The following is a 23,660-nucleotide window of genomic DNA, read 5'->3' on the forward strand; positions in this document are numbered from 1 at the left end:
GCCTCCTTCCGAAAAGCCAGTCTGGTGGATACCGCCGAAGGACAAACCCCCCACTGACAAGAACTGGTACGACAGCAAGGACAAACAGCCAAAGCCTGACCCCAAGAAATGAGGGCGTTGTGTATGTGCCGGCTAGCATACTTCGAAGCGCATAGAGCGCGAGTAATGGAAGGAAGTGAGCTGAGGTAAACAGCGGAGGATTCGGAGCTGAAACGACGTCTCAATCACGGCTCATCCTGATGTTTGACTTGTGGGGCCAATGGAATATATAGCTTGTGCTGCTCAACAAACAAAATCACCGATCGGACCGAGCTGAGCGGATGGGCAAAGCAGCCTCAACAAAAGAGCTGGAGCAGCAGCAGCAGGAGCTCGTAAGCACTTGGGCTCTCTACGTATGGAAGATAATGGCAGGCTATGGTTAGCTCTTCAGTCAACGTACTTGAGATACACGACGAGCTTTCGCTATTCACCAACAGCACAAAGTGATTGCAATTCTTCTTCTTTCTACCACTCTTTCATTGTAGTAGGTGAACTGGACTAACCTTGTGCGAAGACATCTTCTGTGTAATGAATAGAACAGCTTACTGTTTGTGCCAGGTAAGCAACGGAGCTATTAGAGAGCTTGCTGCTTACACAACACTAGTCCATCTTGCAGACTGTTAGTCTAACTTGCTCGTGGGTCCTCTTGTGTAAAACGTATTAGTACATACGTGGCTCGAAGTCAATCAGCACTCTCTGTTTCGTCTCAAGTTAAAGCCGTGAAAGACGGAAGTTTGGCAAACCCATGTCGCAGCAGTCGTGCCAAAACCAACTGCCGATGGTTGCTAGCCGAGATGAACAACGATCAGGAGCATCGAGGCATGTTGACAATGCTGGTACCTGACGCTTGCCTGGATGCAGTTGATCAAGCGCAGAAGTTCCGCGAGTTACAAGTACGGCACACACCGTCAAAGTGCCGGTGACTGGTGGAGTCCCCGTGCCAAGCTAATCAAACCTGGAGAACTCTGGGGACTCGACAACAACCCCGACCCATATGGACGATTCAGATGCCAAACACGTGGCTATTTATCCTTTCGAGGCTTGATTCATTCCTGCATCTACTCATGTCAGCTTGAAAGAGTCAGACAGTGTCAAAGTCGACATGCGTACGGCTTCCAATCTGCATTAGCGATGGTACACAATTCCTATAGATCAGAAAGAGCCGAGGATAGAGATGACCGATTTTGGTTTACCTGACGTTCATGCTCGTATCGAAAGACCTATCGAAAGGTCCAAGATCTGACAGGGTACTTATCCGATCCTTGCAACATGTCGAGAGTTGGGGATAACTCGTAAGTACAAGCGGAGGAAGTACCGACAGACTACCAGCCATGGCCTCGACAGCTTGCTCGTAGCCATACATATTCTCATCTTAGCTCAGTCCGTCAGCTAACCAACCAGTCTTTGGCCTCTCTGTCTTCTGATTTTTTGCTCGTTGCCCTGATCCTTTTCCACCTCATCGCCGACAAGATGGAGATGAACACCGATGAGAACACTCTTCACCAACTAGAAGATGAGCTACACACGCGCATCTACCCCGGCACTGAAATCATGTCAGATGTCGGATCCGTTCACTTCATCTCAGATCATTCGCGTGTCCTCGTCCCGCAGCCTTCTGCCGACCCTCACGACCCACTCAACTGGTCACCCTTCTGGAAAGCCAGTGCAATGGGTCTGGCCACGGCTGTGAGCTTCGCACAAGGATTTGGACCTTTGGCATTAGCGCCCATGTTTCCGCAGCTCATGGAGGCGTATGATGCGAGTTTGGCGGAAGTGGTGCAATTCACGGGTGTGTGTATCTTGGTTTTGGGGTTTAGCAACTTTTTCTGGTAAGTGGGAAATACCTCTGTGAGAAGGAAAGCATAAAATGCGAGAGAACAAAGCTAACGATACTTACGACAGGGTACCAATTCAGACAGCTTTCGGCAGACGACCAGTGCTGATCTTCTCGACGCTTGTATGTCTTGTGAGCAATATCTGGAGAGCCGAAGCGAAGACTTATGGAAGCTACATGGGAGCATGTGTCTTAAATGGGTTCGGAGCCGGACCAGCAGAAACAGCTCAACCTCAGATCACCGCAGATGTGACGTTTTTGCATGAGCGAGGAGCCTGGAATACGTTGTAGTAAGTCACTGCCTTCGACATCACAACGTAGAAGACGTGGCCTTGTTCAAGGACATCCCGCTAACACACTGCCTCGCAGCTTCACCTTCTACTTCGGCTCTCTCATGGTCGGACCCATCGTCGCAGGTCCAATGACGGAACACGTTGGCTGGCGCAGTTTTTGGTGGCTCAACGTCGGCCTCCTAGGCATTGTCCTCATCCTTCTCATCTTCCTCTTCCCAGAAACGAAATGGCACCGTCAGCACCCTCGAGAACTACTCAGACAATCGATCGATGCCGGCAATCCAATCGCACTCGACGACAAAGCAACCGCCACAACCATCGAACAACGCGACGGAGAGAAACAGACCCCCAACAACACCCTCACCCAAACCCCAACAGCCCAACGCGATCCGCATCTCCACCACGGCACCCCCTCCAAACAACAATTCAAACTCTTCCAACCAAACTCCCACCCCCTGCGCGCCATCATCCTCGACCTCTGGATCCCTATCAAACTGCACATCTACCCCATCATTGAATTCGCCGCCTTCGTCGTCTCCTGGTCCGCATCCTCCTTCCTCACCATAAACCTTACACAATCCCAAGCCTTCTCCGCCCCACCATACAACTACTCCGCACAGACAATCGGATTCTTCAATTTTGCCATCTTGGTCGGTGCGATCATCGGGTTGTTCAGTAATGGGTGGTTGAGCGATTGGTTCGCTGCACGGCTGACGAAGCGAAATCGAGGCGTAAGGGAGCCGGAGATGAGATTGCCGACGTTATTGCCGTATGTTCTCATTATGTTGTTGGGGAACTTTGTCGTCGCATTTGGATGCCAGTATAAGTGGCGGTGGGAAATCATTGTGTTGATTGGGTATACCTGTGCGGGTATTCAGGTTGCTGCAATTCCGGCCATTGCTACGACGTACGCGGTTGATAGCTACAAGCCAGTTGCGGGGAGTATCATGGTGACCATTACTGTTAACAAGAATGTCTGGGGGTATGGGTTCAGTAAATTCATTACGCCGTGGGTTGAGGAGGCAGGATTTGTGCCGCCAATTATGTTGAATATGTGTTTGATCTTTCTGTGGTGCTCGTTTGGACTGGTGTTCTACATCTTTGGGAAGAGGCTGAGAGGGTTGACGGCGAAAAGCAGTGTGCATGAGATGTGAAACTTAGAGTATATAGACTTGAGGGAGGAGAAGAAGAGTCATTACTTGATATATAGCCCTCACTTCAATAGCAGACATTCTAAGTACTGGCCGAATCAGGTCCGTTTCCACAATAATCGTCAACATGGAGAAAGAACCATCATATATCATTCACACAGAAAGAATATTTATCATGTCCGCTTGCCCCATCCGGAGAAGAACCCACCTACACTACTCGTCGAAGGAGCATGAGCATGTGTAGCAGGTTTGGGCATCTCAGGAGTCTTTGCTGATGCGGACGGCGGAGTGGTCCCGAATATTGACGCACTACTGCTGTGCTCAAACTTTGCACTCAGTGTTGGTGTCATAGCGCCTCCACTGATGATCTTTCGCAATGCATCTAGTTTGCCTTTCGTCTCTTCCAGCTCCTGTCTTGCCACAGCCTCCGCAGTCTTCGCGTTGACTAAATCAAGCAACAAAGCTTCGTGAGATTGAGTCTGCTCAACTGGTGGGGGTGCCATCATAAGACTGCTACAGCGTTTCGAGAATTGCAGAGAGGAAGCGCGAGGATTGTCTGCTCGGCCCAGTCTGAACTCTCTCAGTCCTTTGGCCGGAGGTGGTAGCTTTAGCTCTAGCTCCGTTTTCTCGCTGATAGGTGTATAAAGGTCTTGAGGAGACTCGAGTGCAGGACTCGACCGATTTTGAGTTTTGAGATCTTGAACTTGCCTCTCCAGGCGCTGCTTGTCCTTGTGAGCATCCTGAATGCGTTGGCGGGCCTCCCTCAGTTCGTCCCGTAATGTGTTGTGTTCGGAATCTCGCTCGTCGAGTTGTCTCATCAGGTCTTGACATCTAGCAGCTTCTGTTTCATGCTTTTCCTTCCATTCAACCGCCGCGTCTCGCAATTGGTGCTTGGTTTGGATTATGGATATCCTTCGGGATTCTGTGGGGCATAACTTCTGGCTTGCATTATTGATCAACTCCTCGATCTCATCGTCTGCCTTTGCCGACTCTTCGTCATAAGTAGATAGTCGCCTCTCTTCTCTTTGCTTGCGCAATTGGTGAAGAAGAGAAGTTGCCAATGTTCGTTCTTCCTCTCGTTCCTCTCGTTCACGTTGCAACTCACGTGCCAGTTCCATTTGCTGATATTGCAACTTTCCAAGCGCAGTAAGTAAATCTTCTATTTGACTGTGTAAACCTTTGTCCGACATAGTGGTAGGTGCAGTATCAGATGACGCCAAAGAAATGACCTCGCTTTTCGCTCGACCCGCGTCAGAAAGATCAGTGCTTTCCGAAGTTTTATCGGAGGTGGTTATCTCGATCGAAGCCACTGTTGAAGTGAGACTGTTGCCAGAAGAAGTCTTACGTAACGTGGTGACAGTCACAGATTCACCAGGAATTCTGAGGCTCAAATTTGACTTTGTTTGTTGATGACTGGCACCAGCCCAGAACCTGCCAAGTAAAGAGGTCGCAGCACTTTTCAGTGGAGATGGTATGACAGGCGTTTGTGATTGTTTGAAGTCTCCTTCGAGGTTTTGTAATGTCTCGCGGCTAACAAGATTGGTGAGTGAGGTGAAATCTGTGACCATATCGTCGGCGTGTTGAGCATAGGTATCCCACAGACTTCGTGAGAGCAGAAATTGCATGACATCCTCGAATTCGGAGAAAGCCAGAAGTTTCTTTTGGTTTCTTTGCATGAGTGACAAAGCCACTCTCATTAGAGTTTCTGTAGCACCTTCTGCCAAAATAATGTCGTAAATCCGTAATAGCATGGGCAAGGGACACGTAACTGCAAAGAATGACAGGAACCACTGGGAGACATATAGTGGCTCAACATTCAGCGCGGTCAGATGAGCAGAAAGTTCTGGCATATGTTTGGTGAGCAATTGCTGAAACTGGTAGATGCGTAAATGCAGACCAGCCAGATCAGGAGTATAGCAGGATCGTAGGTCGTAATGCTCCATGAGTCTGACCAATACAGCAAAAGCCTCAGGTTCGCTCATGTGCATCAATAGAGGACCGACCACAAACCCAAGACCTTGACAGTAGCCGATCTTTTCGTCATACAAGCTGAAAGCTTTGAGGACTCTTCTAAGCATTTGTTGACCTTCGCCATCCTTCTCTTTAAACATATCGACATTGGGAAAGCTCCTGCCTACGTCTTTTCCTATTAGACCGTCATAGGGGCTCGTCTCGATCGATAACCTTTGGAAGTCTTCGTGAAGTTTTGGATCGTGAGCACCAGCAATACTGGGCCATACCACGCCTCGGAGCGGTGGAGGCACACCTCCTCGAATCTTATTGGAGGTAAGGGTAGGTAATCGTTGGACGGTCTGAGGATAATCTTGCACGAGGGCTGCCCAGAAATCGAGCTCGGTCATAGCAGGTGCAGGTACGAGAGAGTATCGTAGAGATTGTCTTTGTGGGCCGTTGACCAACTTCTTCAGGCCATGAACAGACATGGGCCTCGGCATGGGACGAGTGTCAGCTCTTTGTCTCTTCGGAGAAATGCCCGATTTGGGATCGATTGCAAGAGCATTGTTCTCCTGTTCGAGCCTGGCCAGAAGAAGGGCGGTTGACTGAAAGGAGGTTAGTAAGTGCATGCTGCCTGTGTAGGAACGAACGTACCTCGTCTGTAGCCTCATCTTTGACCTCTTGCTCCTCAGTCTTGTCAAGACCTTCCCAGTCAACCGAGTTGGAAGTGCTCGACGCGTTTGAACTTCTGCTAGATGGTCTCGAAGATGAGGTAGATAGTGAGGAGACTGTACTAGAGTGTGCAGTCCCTGTAACGACGTCGATTGGGTGCTCCTCTACTGGCTCTTCCACAATTATGGGATGAGTATTCAGGTCGAGGTCCGACAACCGTACAGTGATCATTGAGTCGGTAGGCAAAGGAACATTCTCTGGTTGAACTTCTTCTTCCTCAATCGTTTGCACAATAGGTAGTGCATTAGAAGTTTCGTCTATCATTTTGAATCGAGCTGTGCTGTAATTTGTGATTAATGAAAGTACGGGCGGTTTCTCCCAATCAGAGCAGAAGGAGTGATGCTCTGGCTATGTGCTGAAGGGTTGAAGGAGTGACGGGATACAAAGCCTCGCCAGCGAGACTGCGAGCACGACTATTGACAATATCGACAACGTGGAGGAAGAAGAAGAAGAATTGAGGGCTGCAACTGGAGTTACAGTCGCAGTTACTGCGGGCCAGGCGATCGATAGTGGTTTGGTGGCTTGCCTCGCTTTTGACTGGTTTGCCCACTCACGGTGCAGATGGAGCCGATCAGGGGTGACGAAACTCTCTTTGAACCAATCTCGGAATGGCCTTTGGAGCTTTCAATCACGCTGGTTACAAGCTGTCGAGCATTACTGAATCGAAGATAGTACAGCATTCCTGGGAGGCTCGTTCGTCGACTTACCCCGTGCTCATGCCGCGAGTCATCGTCACTCTCTTTGTACGGGAAACATTCTACGTGGAGAAATGGGCTGAAAGAAGATCAAGAACAAAGCAGAAGAACTCCAAGGTTGTGAGACAATGATGGGAACAACTCACGTGGTGTTATGGAGGCTGAACACGAGTTCGAGTTGCGGTCGCTCCTGCAGTGGTTCTGAATCGGAAAGTGCGAGTGAGAACATGGTACAGCTGTGATCAGTAAATCAGGCAGGAGCTATGAGTAAGTATACGACATTGTCGTCATGTAAGCACCTTTCAAAGGGTTCGTCAAATATCTTTCAGTAGTTCTTCTTTCTTCATAGCCACCCCTCTTCTGTTAACTGCAAATGCTCGAGCAGCGGAATAGAGGGAACAAACAGTACGAGCATCCCTGCGTTTGGGTCGCAGGTCGATTTGAGTCTGGCAAGCTGATTGGTAGTGCTTTCACGTGACTAGAAGACCTGCGGGCGCTAAGAAGTAGGCTAGGCCGAGTTTTGTAAAGTGGTAAACATTGACGACGCGAGGCAGAAATATTGGTGAAGCGTGAGGCCTTGTTTATTCAGAACAACCAGTCGATTATGTCGACCACGTACTTCACCCATTGACCTTCGCGACTATCTCCACGTTCGCGATCGCGTTTCTACCTAACTCTCACGCTCCTTTTCGCTCTGTCTTCCCTACCTCGACTTGTTTCCTGTCACAAATTCACGATCAACACGAGGCGAGTACGACACGATGAGTGACGAAGAATCAGCTTTCGACGTCCTGTCGGAGGAGTCAGATTTCGCGCCCAAACCAAAAGCAAAGGCCAAAGTAGTCAAGGCACCACCGAAAGAGAAAGTTCCCAAGAAAGCCACCGTACCCAAGGCAACGAAACCTGCCAAACCCAAACCCACAATCCCTAAAAAACGCGTTAAGGACGAAGAGAACGATTCCGACAATGAGCCTGGTGCTTTTGACGATGAGTCCCTGCTCAACGACACTCCTCCCAAAGCAAAGAAGCAGAAGATGACAGCCAATGCGGTTAAGAGCCCCCACAACAAGCCTCTAGCCGAGTTGGTCCAGGAGAATATGGAAGCATTGGGTGAATCATCGAAACAGACTAAGAAGAAGCGAGTCTCGGAACAGTATCAGAAGCTCACCCAACTTGAGCACATCATCAAGCGTCCAGACACTTATATTGGCTCCATTGAGAAGACGGAAAAGCAGACATGGGTTTACAACATCGAGACCAGCTCTATGGAGTATCGCGAGATTACTTATGTCCCTGGTCTCTTCAAGATCTTCGATGAGATCTTGGTCAACGCTGCAGACAACAAACAGAATGACCCAAACATGAAAGAGATCAAGGTTGTGATAGATCGCGAAAAGGGCGAGATCAGCGTTCAGAACGATGGAAAGGGTATCCCAGTCGAGATCCACTCTAAAGAGCAGGTCTATATTCCAGAGATGATCTTCGGTCATTTGTTGGCTGGCTCCAACTTTGACGATAATCAACAAAAAGTCACTGGTGGTCGAAATGGTTATGGTGCAAAGCTCTGCAACATCTTTTCCACCGAATTTACTGTCGAAACTTCAGACAAATCGCACAAGAAGAAGTACAAGCAGACATGGTCTGACAATATGTCGAATATGGGCAAGGCAAAAATTGCTGATACTACCTCCAAAGATGACTACACAAAAGTTACCTTCAAGCCCGACTTTGCTAAATTTGGCCTTGACGGTTTGGACGACGATCACGTTGCCTTGTTCACACGTCGAGTCTACGATCTGTGTGGTACTATGCCTGGTGTCAAAATTCATCTTAATGGCTCGCGAATTCCTATAAGCAATTTCAAAAAATACATTGAGCTGTACACGAAAGCCATCAAGGACGAAAGAGGTGAAGAGGCTCAGCATGATCAATCTGAAATCATCACTGAAAAATGTGGCGATCGATGGGAAATCGGCTTTGCTGTATCTGACGGCTCTTTCCAACAAGTCTCCTTCGTCAACTCGATCGCAACCACTGTTGGTGGTACTCACGTCAATTACATCGCAGATCAGATTACTGGCAAGCTAGCCGACTTTATGAAGAAGAAAAACAAGACGGGAGCTCAGCTAAAGGCGAACCAAATTCGAAATCACATCTTCATCTTCGTCAACTGCTTGATCGTCAACCCAGCCTTTAGCTCTCAAACCAAAGAACAGCTTACCACCAAAGCTAGCCAGTTCGGTAGCAAATGCGTCGTCTCCGACGAATTCATCAAGAAAGTACAGAAAACACAAGTCATCGAGAACATCATGGCTTTCGCAGAGAAGAAAGCTGATCAGATACTGAAAAAGTCCGACGGCGCACGTCGCAGCCGCATACACGACCCAAAGTTGACCGATGCCAACAAGGCGGGCACGAAAGATGGCCATCTATGCACGTTGATCCTGACCGAAGGTGAATCAGCCAAGGGTATGGCAATGGCAGGCAGAGCTGTCGTTGGTGCTGATGTCGTTGGTGTCTTTCCACTACGTGGCAAACTGCTCAACGTGCGTGATGCAAACCCCGAGCAGGTCTCTAAGAACAAAGAAATTCAGAATATTAAGAACTTCCTTGGTCTGAAACACAAGACGGTGTACACTGATACCAAATCTCTCAGATATGGCCATCTCATGATAATGACCGATCAGGATCACGATGGCTCTCACATCAAGGGTTTGCTTATCAATTTCTTGCAAGTGTCTTTCCCTAGCTTGCTCAAGATTCCAGGCTTTCTGGTCGAATTTATCACACCAATTATTAAAGTCTGGAAAGGTGACCCGCGAAATCCTACCAAGGCTAGAGCTTTCTACACTATGCCCGAGTATCTCGCCTGGAAGGAGGCTCACAAGCACGAGAAGGGTTGGGAGCACAAATATTACAAAGGATTAGGTACCAGTTCCATTGAGGAATCCCAGCAATATTTCAATGACCTCGACAAGCATCACAAAGACTTCGAAGTCATGGAAGATGAGGAAGTCGAGCTCATTGAATTGGCATTCTCGAAAAAGAAGGCCGACGAGCGAAAAGAATGGTTGAGACAATTCAGACCTGGTACCTACTTCGACCATTCGGCCAGAAAGATTTCCTACACAGACTTCGTTAACAAAGAGCTCATCCTGTTCTCCATGGCTGATAACATTCGATCGATTCCATCAGTCGTTGACGGTCTCAAACCAACTCAGCGCAAAGTCCTTTATACTTGCTTCAAACGAAACATCAAGAAGGACATGAAGGTAGTCGAACTGGCAGGTCTAGTTTCTGGTCTGACTGCCTATCAACACGGTGATGTCTCTTTGCAACAGACCATCGTAGGTCTGGCTCAATCGTTTGTCGGCTCGAACAATGTCAATACACTCTTTCCAGCAGGTCAATTTGGTACGCGTTTACAAGGTGGTCAAGATGCTGCCAGCGCTCGTTACATCTACACTAGGCTCTCGCCATTTGCTCGCAAGCTCTTCCATGCCGCTGATGAGCCGCTACTGAAGTACAACACGGACGACGACAAACAGATCGAGCCCGAGACGTACGTGCCTGTTGTTCCTATGGTCCTCATCAATGGCTCTGATGGTATTGGTACGGGTTGGAGCTCTTCTATTCCCAACTATAGCCCTGAAGATATCGTGGACAACCTTCGGCGGAAGATGAAAGGCGAGGACTTTCAACCGATGCGACCCTGGTTTCGTGGGTTCAAAGGCGAGGTTACTGAGGCTGGGCCAGACCGCTGGAAGTTCACTGGTGTTGTCACACAGAAGTCTGACCAAGAAGTCGAAATCACTGAACTGCCAGTCCGAATGTGGACGCAAGATTTCAAGGAGAGACTTGAGGAGATCATCAAAGCTGAGAAGGTACCCTCCTGGATCAAAGACTACAAGGACTACAACACCCATGCGGATGTGCACTTTGACGTGACACTGGATGAAAAGCACATGGAGCAGGCTCTGAAGGAGGGACTAGAAGAGAAGTTCAAATTGTCCAAGACAATGGCAACATCAAATTTAGTGGCATTTGACCCAGAGGGTCGCATCACAAAGTATGCTTCCGTGGATGCCATTATGGAGGAATTCTATGCCTATAGGCTACGATTCTATCAACTTCGAAAAGACCACATGCTCGAAGACATGAACAAAGATCTGAAAAAGCTCAGCAACCAGGCCAGATTCATCAAGCTGATCATTGAGAACAAACTCGTAATCTCTCGCAAGAAAAAGTCCGTCCTTATTGCAGAGCTCAAAAAGCTTGGCTTTGATGCTTTCCCAAAGAAAGAAGACGCTAGCAAAGCTGGTGAGCTGGAAAAGTTGGTCGACGAGGCCGAAGACGATGATAATGATCAGAATGATGAAACTCTCCAGGCCAGCTCGTATGATTACCTCCTTGGTATGGCTTTATGGTCCCTGACCCAGGAGCGTGTCGAGCGCCTCGAGAAGCAGATTGCTGAGAAAGAGCTGGAAATCAACGAGCTCTTAGAGAAATCGAGAGAGGACCTCTGGTCTGCTGACCTTGATGAGTTCATCACTGAGTGGCGCTTTCAGCTTGAAGATGAAAAGAATCGTGCGAAGCAGGTCAGAAAAGGACGACGAGAGTCCAAGAAGTTCGGCGCTGGCAACAAGAGGACAGCCCGTAAAGACGATGACGATGATTTCGCGGTCACGAAGACGAAAGTATCCAAGAAGCTGGCTGATTCGAAGCCGAAGATTGCAAAAGACAAGCAATCGACTCTCTCTGGCTTTGTCAAGACACAAGCTGAGAAGGTCGATCGCACAAACAAGGAGTATGTTCCCTCACCCAAGAAGCCGGCCCTATTTCAAAACCATATGACTGCTTTTAGCAGATCTCCCCAGGCACTATCCCGGAAAGTTGACGTGACCAAGCCCGCACGTTCTGATGAGGATCCTGGCCTTGAATCCCTTTCTGGCCCTATCCATATGAAGAAGCTTGCTAATCCTATTCGTGGTAGTTCCGATTTCGAATCTGATGCTCCTGCTCCTGCTGTAACAAAGACTAAACCGATCACAAAGTCGAATGGCATTAAGCATGACTCCGACGAAGACGACCTCGACGATGTACCAGTAAAGGCTGCCTCGAAGCCTGTTGGTCGTGCAGCTGCGACGAAAAAGAAGACTTATGCTATCGATAGCGAGGACGAAGACGATATCAATGACATCGTCAAGAATGCATCCGAGTCTGAGGTTGAAGCACCAAAACCTAAACCGAAAGCAACTGCGAAGGCTGCTACAACCAAGCCAATAGCGGTTCCAGTCAAGAAACCAGCGATTGCAGATGATAGTGACAGTGGCAGTGATGGAGACAGTTTTTTAACAGGACTAGGTACTCTGTTGGGTAAGAACAAAAAAGAAGATGGTTTCACAGACCCCAAGACAGCTGCGACTACCAATGGTATCTCCGTGGACAAGACGTCAAAGGTAGCGACCAAGAGTAAGCCAAGTGTGAATGGCAACACCAAGAAACGGCAAGAGGACGCTGCAGTCAAGGCCACGAACGTAGTGAAGGCACAGAGTCGTCCTGCACCTCCGGTCCATGACCTGTCGATATTGGATTCGGACACAGATATGCTTGATACAGATGCTGCGCCGAAGCCCACGAAAACGAAGGCGAAGATACTTGACGCTGAGAGCGGCATCGACCATTCAGACGCTCCGATTGACAATGACGAAGACGAGTCTATCGTCAAGCCGAAGGCAAAAGCAGGCGCGGCTAAAAATGCATCCGCCAAGCAAAAGACTGAACCTTCTGCAAAGGTAAAGCCTGTGAAGTCTGCACCCGTAAAGAAGCCAGCCGCAGCTGCAAAGAAGACCTCATCTTCTGTTGCTCCGGCTCCAGCAAAGTCGGCACCGGCTGTTCAATCACCAGCCGCAAAAGCATATGCTAAGAAACTCGAGAAATCGAAGAACAAGAAACTTGACGTGGACGACTCTGACGAGGACATGATGGACGCAGATGGTACGGCAGATGTCGTTGACGACTTACTAGATTCTGATGAGGATATTCAACCAAAACCTGCAGCTACCAGACCAAGTCGAAGAGCTGCTGCAGCTCCTAGCAAGGCGAAGAAATATGATTTTGGGGATGATGGGGATGAGGATGGAGGTGACGGCTTTGGCGTGCAAAGTGAGGAAAGTGAAGCATTCAGTATGGATGATGATTGAGCGCTGCGTCGTACTTAAGTTACAGCGTTCGTGGCATACTAGGAAGGGCTTCTCCGGCCGTGCAGGAGATTAGCATGAGTAAATGGAACATTAGATAGTGCTGTCAAGCAGGGTGTCAAGGTGTTCAGGGAGTTTAGTCAGGAGCAGAAACAGCAAGCCTTTGCTTCATGTGTCGAGTTGTATTGTTGGCTCTTTACTGGTCAAGTGACGCTGGAGATGATTTTCTACTGTTTGCATATACATATGTTATGGCGTAGGTACCTTGAACCAGTGAAGGTCAATCCTGGTCCCGAATCTGAATATAAATTTAGTTCTTTCCAGATTGTCACCTGGGTATACGAATCAGCGTTATCACTCTACCGTGCTCTACTGTCCTCAAGGTCGCAGACTTAGATTGAGAACTTGAACAAGACCACAGGGTGGTTCGCAGCCGGAGCAGTGTGGTTTATTTCCAATTTATTCGTGGGTGCAAGAGGTGAGCACCTGATTGCACTATATGTTGCTGGTTACAACCTACGAGCACTTCTCGATACTAGGTCAATTGGCCACGAATTTATGCGGTTCTACTCATACCACTTCTTTCGCTGGTCACACTCGTCGCAAGCATCGCATCCATGGTAGGTCACATATCTTCGTAGATGGAGATTGACATGCGGTAAAGCATGGCCATTGAAGGACTCATAGCTACAGCAATAAAGCTGGTGGGGTGGCTCGGAAGGATTGCTATCAACAATAATTTCCAGGCAGTAGTTCAGGTACGCATCCGCACGATCCGAATCCTGGCATCACGCCACGTGCACGCGTTCTCGTACACATCTTATTGTGTGGTATCGTCTGATATTTTTCTGCACCTTCCTTCATCCTTCCGACTATGAGTAGAGGTAAGGACAGATCTTTCAACCCCGCAGCAGGTCGTCCTCATCACCTTCGACCTCCTGCTCTCATGGAAGATCGACAGCAGTGGCAGCGGAAACGTTGACGCAGATATCGCGTAACAGACGCTTCCAGCTGGTTGATTCACAAATTGAGTTATCATGGCTGAGCTGACTCTCACTCACGAAGAGAGTTGTTGGAAACGCGATCGCGGTCTGGCTGAGCGCCACAACTTCACTTCCACCAATCGAGCATGTCTAGCTCACTTGGCGTCGATGTTTATTTCAGCTGACCCACTCAGAGCATCCTCTTGCACGCAAGCTTACTCGTTTTGGTGCACGACTTGACCCTTTACAGGTACGTTTCCAGTAGGCTTCGAATTGCAGACACGCGATGTCTCGAAAGTTTGCATCTAGCCAGGCGCTGTTGTGCAGAGCCGCTCATGATCAACCAGAAAATATGGATGTCAGACTCTTGTCTCCGGCTTGAACAACTCTTCGCAGAACTAACGCTGCCACATCAAATTCGCGCATCTTAAATATCTTCTCTTGCTCTCCAGCCATTCCCTTGGTCTTTCCCTTGCTGGTCTCTACACACTACGCCTCAATATTCGCCGGCATGGAGAAGCACGAAACTCAGATTGGCAGCTCAGAAGTCAGACCTGACAGTGAGCATAGTCAGGCAGCCGTTGTTCCAACTGCTGCAGCATGGCCAACACAACCAAAGCCTCTGGTTCTTTCGAAATGGGAGCGGAACTTGTGGTTAGCGTACGACATCTTTCTCGTATTTATGCCAGTTGCTCTGATTGTGAAAACTGGGTTGGTGATTCTGGCTTGGAAGCTCGACAGCGGCAATTCAGGCTCATATTTCGACCAAGCTAGTCAGCTCTCCTGGTACTTGGTAAGCTTCAACAGTCAGCTGGTCACTCTCTTCACCATCATTTTTGTCACCATCATCTCGACATGCGTGAAGCGATATGCACTATGGAAAGCACAGAAAGGAGCATACCTCTCAGAACTCGAACAGCTTCAAGGAAGTATTAGTCTGCCAAGTACCCTCAAGCTCATCTGGTCTTTACGATCCTTCAGCACCATGTCCGCCTGCCTCGTCTGTATCTGGGCATTCTACTATCTGGGTAGTCAGGCTGCCAAGGAGGAGTACGTTGCAAGTAATTCCGATGCCATCAAGGATCGTTATGCCTTCGTTCAGCGGCCAGATGGACCAACGATTTTCGACTCAGGAGTGAACGACTTTCTCAATTCTTCTGGTGCTTCGAATGTCACGTATGCTACCTACCGAGATCTGAACTACCGCTTTGCCAATGCTCTTCTCCTGAAGGGAGATATGACTCGGAGACGAGATGATCCGACCGCGGGCACAAACGATGGACCATTGATACCAGACCTCGATTCTGTCATAGCGGCCCACGATCCAGGGAGCACATTGAACAAGGTTGTTACCCATGTTACAGGCTGGATCGATGTGTCTCAGCAGTCCAAGAACCAATACCTTTACACGAGTCATCAGGGTGTTTCACCACTTCTAGCATCTTGGACCCCCAAGAACAAAGACGATTTAAGTTATTATGACCAGCAAATTCTAGGTTCGTACGAACTTAGCACGAGCTATCTATCAGTCGCATGCTCCGATCTCGAGGCACTGCCAGTTGACATGTTCCCCAACGGTACAAGCTATAACTCTTCTGTCAGTCTCAACGTCACTTCCTATCGACCTGACGCTCCCCGCGATGCAGCCGGTCACGCTCTACGAGAGTTTGAATACTGGTACAGGACGAGTATGCTCGTGAATGCTACCGTGGAACGCTTCGAAGGAGGAGGATTCCAGATAATTGGCGGCGTCTCTCAGAATTTCGCTTTGAGAGGGGTTTGCAATGTAACGACGAAAAATATCGACCTGAAAGTATCATGTGTCACGACTGGCTGCTATCCTCACGCCATGCGATGGCACAACAACACAAATGCCACAGCAGCAACGAGCTACAGCACGCCCTTCGACTCCTTGGAGTTCGGTAACAATTTTCTCAGCAATCTGACTTTGTCCACAGGGCCAGCGTTTGACTGGGTCATGGACGCGCCCTTGGTCTACAACTATCTTTCTACAAGTGGGACTGGCTTGTACGATACCTCCGATCCGAGTGCTTGGATTGGCACTCCACCTGCTCTATCAATGACCCAGGTTTTCAACACCTATCTTACGCTTTCGCAATCAATGATACAACAATACATGCCACAAGACATCGCTGCCATCATGGAAAAAGGCTCAGACGCCGTGAACATGAAACTGACCGTGGATGGCGCACCATTTGTGCGAGCATACAGAATCGATTGGCGTTGGGTTCCCATCGATTTCATTTCCTCAGCCATTCTTCTCGCAGCTGCCATCGCTTCTTGGTGGCTACGTACCAAGACTTTGGCACCAGATATCTTCGGCTACGTCTCCTCTCTCACGCGAGACAACGAGCATGTGCCACTACCCACAGAGGGGTCAATGCTGTCAGGTATTGATAGGGCAAGGATGCTCAAGAACGTCAAGGTCAAGATTGGGGATCTAGGAGCCGGACCTTCAACACACGAAGGAAATGTTGGCAGGATTGGTCTTGCGCCTGCTGATGCGAGTGTATCGGGTCTGAGGCAGGAACGTCTATATGTTTAGAGATGAAGTTATTGTTGTGTGCTTGAGGTTAGCGATTTATCATGAGCATGAAACAATCTATATTGTTGGTGGCAGTTATGTACTCTGCCCTTATCTTTGATCACGATTATGCATTGGCGGTTTTGTTCTTCGCGGTATTCGTAATGTGCAGCCCGTGTTTGCCGACTTCCTCTTGATCAAAGTACTGGTTTGTTGCTAACATGTACTTGCACCAAGGTCCAAGCACTTCGAGACGTATCGCCTTGGTAGACGCCTGCCGTTACGAGGAGACACCTCCAAGTCTGCCTGATACACACGTATTAATCAGCATTTCCTGACGGTCGGATCACTGTTCAATGCCTCTCTGCCAAGCTATATTTCGAGCTTTGCGCACTTGTCAGAGACAATTACACATATCAAAATTGTAAGATTGACCTTCAACTACAAAAAGTGAAACTGCTGTCTAAGCATCTGGACTAAGTATATGCTGAAAAACAAATGTGATCCATCACAGATTCATCGTACCAACCTGCACAATAGGACCAGTGAAGTGCTTGTGCTGTCGAATAAAATACCATCCCAGGCCCAAAATCATGCATCCACTCCATAGTGTCGAAGCCCAATTCATCGAGGCTGGAGTCACAGGAATCGCGATTGGGAAGAAGGTGAACACCCAAGTTACAGCAAGCCAGACGATTGCTACAATGTTGATGGGCAGACCAGCCCTACCGAGATTCCAAGGACCCATCTTCAGTGGCTGGTTTGTAGCTCTCCGCCATGCAAGGAGGGCGATCGGGATCGCGTATGAGCCCCAGTAGCATGCGATTGTGAGTGAAACGATGGCATTGAATGCTACTGCTGAGCCAATGTTGATAAGACTGAGGAGGAGAGAAATCACTGCGGACAAGGCGATAGACCACAATGGCAGATGTGTTCCCTGATGTACTGCACAGTGTTAGTCAATTTCTAATACGCAACAGAGTGACATACCTTTCTTGATCCAGGTCGAACCAGGGAGACCATTGTCACGTGCAAAAGCCCATGTCACTCTCGATGTCGAAGCCAACACTGCAACCGTAGCGAAAATGAACATAGCTACTAGCAGTGAAGTGAGACCTGTCGCAAAGCCTCTGTCGTCCAGCACAAAGTAAAAGTAGTCGACCAGAGGACTGCCGGACACAGCTGCAGAAGTGATGCTTGCGATGTCGTCCAGACTTCCTAGTGTGAACAGGATAGCAATCGCCATTGCCATGCCGAGAACACCGTTGATGGTCACGCTCATCATCAGGGCCCTTGGCACGTTCATACGGGCGTTCTTGACCTCCTCTGCCATATGAATGGCACCGTCCGCTCCTAGGAAGGGAAAGACTGTTGCGACCAATCCACTATTTAATGTCAGCTTTGCACTTCGTGAAGGCTGACAACTTACACAAAGAAGGCTGTCCCATCAGAATATCCTCCAGACGAGACGAATTGGTTCCATACATCTCGTGCAGGAACATGAGGTCCCTATCCATTCGTTAGCTCGTGAACGACGAATGCCTTGGCTGTGCTCGGGTTGCGAGACCCCCAGTGTCTTTTCGAGGGCAGACTCACAAAGTATACGATCGGTACCAAGACCACGATGAATCCCAAACAATGGCAAATCAGAATGCTACCCTCGACCCACGGCAGCAGACGAGCTAGAGTCGTGTTGAACGCAACAGATGCAACGATGACAGCCCATAAGATCAAAGTCGCTTGGTATCGTTCAGCAGCATAATTCGGATAATTTAGCACAGCCATGGCCTGGATAAGGATGCCACACAGATAGAGCACGGCAGCAAAGTCTGCTTGCCAAGCAAGAACAATCTGCCAGCCAGTAAACCACGAAATGAATTTACGGTATTTTGGCGGCGACAATTCGAAAGCCCAATGATACTGACCGGCAGCTGTGGGGACCATGGACACCAGTTCGGAGAGCGAGGCAATGACAGTTGTGTAGCCTCCCCAGACGAAGAGGAATCCCCAGAAAGCTCCAGTACGACCACCGTCGATGACGGCGACGTTGAATGTTCTATCGCCAGTCAATGCCGGCCTGCATCGGTATCACTGAACTTACGTAAACCATGCTTCCCACGTTACCATGATTGTGCATGACAATCCAACCATCGACCACAAACCAAATCTACGCTGTCAAGATGTTAGCACAGATGTCCTTAGGCTTATCTGTGGCATACCTCGAGCTCTGGCTTGTAGCCGAATTGACTCAAGTCGTGGTCCTCGGACTGGAGCGTAACATCTCCATGAAGCACAGTCGGTCGATGTATATCCGATTTCATTTCGTGAGTTTCAACACCCTCTAGGGACTCTGAAGGGGACGACATTGCTGCTGGGATGTCAATGCTCAGTGTGGTGTTCGAGGGGAGAAGAAGGTCGGCAATAACAGAAGAGTGACTTTGGTCTGAAGAGTCGAGGACGCCCTTGCCCAGATGTGCTCAATTGGCCAGCACTCTGAGCAATCTAGTCGAGGACTACCTAGACTACCTCGGCAAGCGTGGCGCGAATCGTCAAGCTAAGAGAGTGTCAAGTCCCGCGAACCTTGTCCGACTGTGAAGTCAAGTGTCGAGGTACGCGGAGGCTCACAATCGCGTGGAAAAAACGTGCTACTTTTCTTCGAGAACAATGTCATTTGCTGGCATGAGGCCGACGAGGAATCTTCGAGCGTGACAGATACTGGGCTCACGAGTTAGCTTCATATCGTGCGGGTTGGGGACACGGGTGATGTTGCTAGCTAGAACTATATGCACGTTTCAGTGCGATGCGAGCGTCCCTGATCGGCGAATGAAGTGCAAGCTCTCGTTCCCATACTTGATAAGCTCCCATGGAAGAGAGCTTGTAGGCGCCAAGGAGTGGGCTTGCAGCTTGATTCAGGCCAGGTTGGGCTTGACTCAAATGCATTTATCCCGAAAAGACAAACCATATCCAAGGAAGATATCCACAGCTTCAGTCCTCTAGACGAAGTCCAGTGGGTACAACCACTACTCAAAGTTGTCGAATTACTGTCCACTGTGCATCACGGCAGCTTGTATGACCACTTTCCAGACAATATTCAGCCATGTCTTCCACACTTATGCCCATTAGACAACAATTGTGGTGCAACACTCCCGCTCTGAAATCTGGTTGAGAGATCAGCACATGTGGAACTAGCACCATCGGGTATCATCCATGCTGCCATATGAACCAAAAAGCTAAACATAAAGTCAATCCATCTCAGGTTCCAGCTCCCTTGGCATTATTGCAGACCTGCTTCGATAGAGTCCCTGCTTGTCAGTCGCCCCTAGAGCACCCTGCACTGCCCTCCAATTGCACCACTATCTGAGTGAGCGTGCAGTAACAGCACCTAAGCCGTGTTGCGTGGAAACCATGTCTGTGCAGATCCTTATTTCTCACTGGTCCTCAAAGTCGCAAAAGACCTGGAGCTGGTTCGCTAAGTGCCGATCCATCTAGACGGAATTGGCGGAGAATCTCCGTTAAGCTTTGGCTAAGTAGTCGAAAACCTTGTCATGCTTGTTTGCACTCATCATTACTACTGTCGTTAAACAAGTCGAGCGTCTGTATCCAATCTCTTGTCGAAGCCAAGTCCTTGGGCCATTTCTCTGCCGTCCCGCAAGCCACGAGTCTGATATTGTGATGTACAGCACCTTCCTTGGCCAGTGATGCAAGGCCTTGATGAGGTCGAACTTGACCTTGTTGGCTTGCGTAGCGCAACTAGAGGAACTTCATGCTTATCTTCAATACTTCGTTTCGGATACTGCAAGCAGCACATGTGTAGGTTCACTAGCTGATCGGCAGGCACATCTTTTCGAGTCCAACATGAACAGCACGAGGGTCTGCAACAATGTAGAAGGCAGGCCTGCTTGCAATTGATCTTGCAGTCATATAGTCTTCTATCGTCCCTGTCGCCTCTTCTGCAGTCAGCACACCGTTCATGCTGATGATAGCCAAGACATGCCACTTCCTACAGGACGACCTCATATAACTCCAGACACTCCGGGTCCTGCCTTGGCAGTCCTGTCGATATGCAGCGCAGGTGCCTCTGCTCTTGTGGTCGGCAGCTCGCTCGCGTACCAATTTAAGAACAGGCAGGTTGTGGCAGGCTCAAAGCTAGGTCTTGAGTGGAATGTGCTGCTTACTCTTGCATTGGTAGGTTAGCCTCGGGGTTTTGCTGTTCTGAATACTAACGGAGAGCAGATCGTCTATATAGCACAATCGGCACTCACTGCAGATCAAGTTACATATGGCTTGGGTTATACTGTTGAGATGCTGACAGCCAGCGATGTTGCAAGTTTTGTCAAGGTGTGTTGACAAAATATTACATGTACAAGCTTTCACTGACGATGCAAGCTCGAATATGTTAACAACATACTGTATGTAACATCGTTACTCTTGCTCAAAGGAGTACAATTCATGCTACAAATTGCGACAACATGGGATCAATCGAACTATTGGGTGCCCGGCGGAGTGATGCTGACTATGCTCGGGTTCCTCTTCGCTGTCGTCTTCGAATGTCAAAATCCATTCTGGGATGTAAGAGGTGGTCAATGCATCAATCAGGTACGGCTTCTTTCCGAATAGGAGTATCTGTTACTAACCCTGACAGTCTGCTCTGTGGTACGCTTTCGGTATTTTTGACATCGTTAGCGACATCTACTCGATCACGGTTGTGATGATGGTCAGCAAGGATCTCAATCTTCGGACTGACAGCAAGATCAAGCTCCTGGTCATTCTTGGCTCAAAGTTCTTGTATGTTTATCTGCTCTAGTACTCTTGCATCACTGACTTTTGTTCTAGACCTGTAGCTTGCGCGATAGCTCGACTACCATTTATCCATGCCGCGTACACGTCCGAGAACTACACCATTGCCCTATACAGACTAAGCATGCCAACACAGATCCAGCTACATCTGTCAGTCGTATCACTTTCCCTTGGGAGAATCTTCCGCTTCCTCGCTGCTCTCGACGTTGGCTACCTCGCCTCATCGATAGAACCAACCACTGCAAAAGGATCCAGAAGTCGGTCACAAACAGCCAGATACGGAACTTATGGGAAAGCCAGCAAGAACCAAATCTCTCAACTCTCTCAAAAGCGGAGTATCAGCGACCACGAGAGCAGTAAAGGTCTTGTACTTGGTCGTGAATGGAATCGTCTGGACGGTGATATACCACTCGAGTCTCAGCAGTCGAACACACAGATAAGCGCTCAGTGGACGCCCAAATCGGCAGACGCAGCCACGATTGGCGAAAGAGAAATTAGAGTTACGAAAACAATAGAAGTGACGAGGACTTGATCACTATGTCGGAACATAATATCATGTACAACAAGGAGACGGCAGGAAATAGATACAATTTGAAGTATCCTCAAGGACACATATATCTTCGAGTTCGATTCTACGCTACTTAAAAGTGCGCTTTTATTCCAACGTGACGTTGAGTCCGCATGCGACCGGCTTATGGATATATCGACAGTCACTCATCCAACATCAGGAAGCATGCGTGCTATGTAAACCATCTACGACTTGTTCCGAGCTGGCCTCACCATGTACGTCCAAATCACATCACCTTGACCTTTGGCATACTCCCCCAAGTCATCATATCTAAGAACAAGTCTTTCGATCCTCTCAAACCCGAGCCTTTCATACACAGGCCATCCCCTCGGACTTGCTTCTGTAAATGCAGTCCAGCCCTCCTTATCCACTCTCTCAAGACCCCAAGCAACAAGTGCTGTGGCAACACCTTTACGCTCATACTCAGGCACCGTATAGCAGAGATGCAATAGACCATGCGGCATAGCCATGTCCCTAGCCCGTCTGCCCATGAACTCATCCATGACCTTCTGTGCAAAAGCATGCTCGTGTTTGCCGTAATCTGTCGAGGTGTCTATCCAGTCCACCGGCACATTCGGCGAGCGCTTGGGATCCTTTGACCAGAATTCCCAGTTTGCACCACCCATGATTTTGCCATTGGAGGGATCCCTGATTTGAATGAAGATACTATTCTCGGGTATTGATCTGAAAACTGCTTTGTGTCTTTCTGCGGCGACTTCAACCTGTGCTGGAGTTGGTGGTGTTACTGGTGGGAAAAGAACATCGTGTAGGACGTTGCCAGTGCCGACGAAGGATGAAAATTGTGCTGCCGTCCATGACAGTAGTTGATCCTCGTTTGTCAAGACCTCGATCTTGTGTTGACTGGCTGCCATGGCTTGGAAAGAAAATGCTTGCTCCTGCTAGAGGATCAGTAGCTTGTAGCTCGCAACTCTTGGAGCAAGAGGCAATCTTTTGTTACTATCGGATGCAAGTATTTAGCACTGTTGTTTAGCGCCGCCAATTGCCATACATCCGTGTGATCTAGAACGAATGTGAGCTTGGGATGCTACAGAGAGTTTGGGCCGCGCTTTCATCGCTAAAGCACGGGGAAGGTCGTCCTTCCAACGCCACATGCAGCTGGGAGGATAACGTGAATCTATTCCACTCCAATCTTTGTAGACTTGTTTGTAACATGATACAAGATCAAAGCTTTCAGATCACTGCAAGCTGACTTGTGATTATAGGATGATCAAAGAAGGTTGAGATCCAGTTTGGCTGCCGATGTGGGAGCTCTAGTGGAACCGCCCATCGTCTTTCCGTGAACGCTTGTAGTCTCTACGTTCCAGGTTACTCAAGCACTCAAACATCCCTCTCAATCAACGATCACGAGATTGATTACTGCAGACGATGTCGTCCATGCACGAAATTGGCCAGCAAAGTTATGCTCTCTCGACACAGCGGAGATCCAGGAAGCCAAAGTGTGTCGCGATATCATCTAAGAACATTAAGAGCAGTACTATGCCTTTGAATGTTGCCTTCTGGATAAGCTAAAGCACTTATGGCAAGGCTTCGTCTCGAGAGATTGCCTCTCGAGCCGAGCGCGCGGTCGCAGCTTCCTCACCGACACACTCCGATACGGAGATAAGATCGCACTCTCCTAAAACGTGCTGCAAGAACTTTACCAGCAGCTCTTTTTACTTGACAGTACTATCAGATAAACTGAGGCTCCGACTACAAATGCTGTTCTGTGGGCTCTTACCTCAAATTCGTGCCGAGCGGTTGCAGGAAGAGGGATCGAAGAGTAATGTCAGCAATGGTTGGAGTGCTCGCTGACAAACCTGAGTATCACAGAACGGTGCAAACACGACCATCATTTCAATGTTCTAATTCT

General features: G+C 48.8%; 8 protein-coding genes across 8 annotated transcripts; 4 read left to right on the forward strand and 4 right to left on the reverse strand.

Moving 5' to 3' along the window:
• Positions 1-1,509: 1,509 nt before the first annotated feature.
• LTR64_007917 (uncharacterized protein) lies at positions 1,510-3,320 on the forward strand (the record flags this gene model as incomplete). Its single annotated transcript, XM_064902233.1, has 3 exons — positions 1,510-1,868; positions 1,942-2,163; positions 2,243-3,320. 3 exons carry the CDS (start codon positions 1,510-1,512, stop codon positions 3,318-3,320), a joined length of 1,659 nt encoding a protein of 552 aa, XP_064751207.1.
• Positions 3,321-3,490: 170 nt separating this feature from the next.
• Positions 3,491-6,266, reverse strand: LTR64_007918 (uncharacterized protein; the record flags this gene model as incomplete). The annotated part of the gene is made up of 2 exons (XM_064902234.1): positions 3,491-5,875; positions 5,925-6,266. The coding sequence occupies 2 exons, from the start codon at positions 6,264-6,266 to the stop codon at positions 3,491-3,493; spliced, it is 2,727 nt and encodes a 908-aa protein (XP_064751208.1).
• Positions 6,267-7,458: 1,192 nt separating this feature from the next.
• On the forward strand, positions 7,459-12,900 carry TOP2 (DNA topoisomerase 2; the record flags this gene model as incomplete). Its single annotated transcript, XM_064902235.1, has 1 exon — positions 7,459-12,900. The coding sequence occupies one exon, from the start codon at positions 7,459-7,461 to the stop codon at positions 12,898-12,900; it is 5,442 nt and encodes a 1,813-aa protein (XP_064751209.1).
• Positions 12,901-14,391: 1,491 nt separating this feature from the next.
• Positions 14,392-16,446, forward strand: LTR64_007920 (uncharacterized protein; the record flags this gene model as incomplete). The annotated part of the gene is made up of 1 exon (XM_064902236.1): positions 14,392-16,446. One exon carries the CDS (start codon positions 14,392-14,394, stop codon positions 16,444-16,446), a length of 2,055 nt encoding a protein of 684 aa, XP_064751210.1.
• A 487-nt stretch (positions 16,447-16,933) lies between these two features.
• LTR64_007921 (uncharacterized protein) lies at positions 16,934-17,758 on the reverse strand (the record flags this gene model as incomplete). The annotated part of the gene is made up of 2 exons (XM_064902237.1): positions 16,934-17,370; positions 17,416-17,758. 2 exons carry the CDS (start codon positions 17,756-17,758, stop codon positions 16,934-16,936), a joined length of 780 nt encoding a protein of 259 aa, XP_064751211.1.
• A 176-nt stretch (positions 17,759-17,934) lies between these two features.
• On the reverse strand, positions 17,935-18,746 carry LTR64_007922 (uncharacterized protein; the record flags this gene model as incomplete). The annotated part of the gene is made up of 3 exons (XM_064902238.1): positions 17,935-18,502; positions 18,527-18,597; positions 18,645-18,746. 3 exons carry the CDS (start codon positions 18,744-18,746, stop codon positions 17,935-17,937), a joined length of 741 nt encoding a protein of 246 aa, XP_064751212.1.
• A 2,128-nt stretch (positions 18,747-20,874) lies between these two features.
• LTR64_007923 (uncharacterized protein) lies at positions 20,875-21,754 on the forward strand (the record flags this gene model as incomplete). Its single annotated transcript, XM_064902239.1, has 3 exons — positions 20,875-20,994; positions 21,068-21,210; positions 21,259-21,754. 3 exons carry the CDS (start codon positions 20,875-20,877, stop codon positions 21,752-21,754), a joined length of 759 nt encoding a protein of 252 aa, XP_064751213.1.
• Positions 21,755-21,975: 221 nt separating this feature from the next.
• Positions 21,976-22,662, reverse strand: LTR64_007924 (uncharacterized protein; the record flags this gene model as incomplete). The annotated part of the gene is made up of 1 exon (XM_064902240.1): positions 21,976-22,662. The coding sequence occupies one exon, from the start codon at positions 22,660-22,662 to the stop codon at positions 21,976-21,978; it is 687 nt and encodes a 228-aa protein (XP_064751214.1).
• Positions 22,663-23,660: the final 998 nt, after the last annotated feature.

The sequence above is a fragment of the Lithohypha guttulata genome (assembly GCF_036872675.1).
Source record: "Lithohypha guttulata strain CCFEE 5908 chromosome Unknown scaffold_7, whole genome shotgun sequence".
NCBI classification, from domain to species: domain Eukaryota; kingdom Fungi; phylum Ascomycota; class Eurotiomycetes; order Chaetothyriales; family Trichomeriaceae; genus Lithohypha; species Lithohypha guttulata.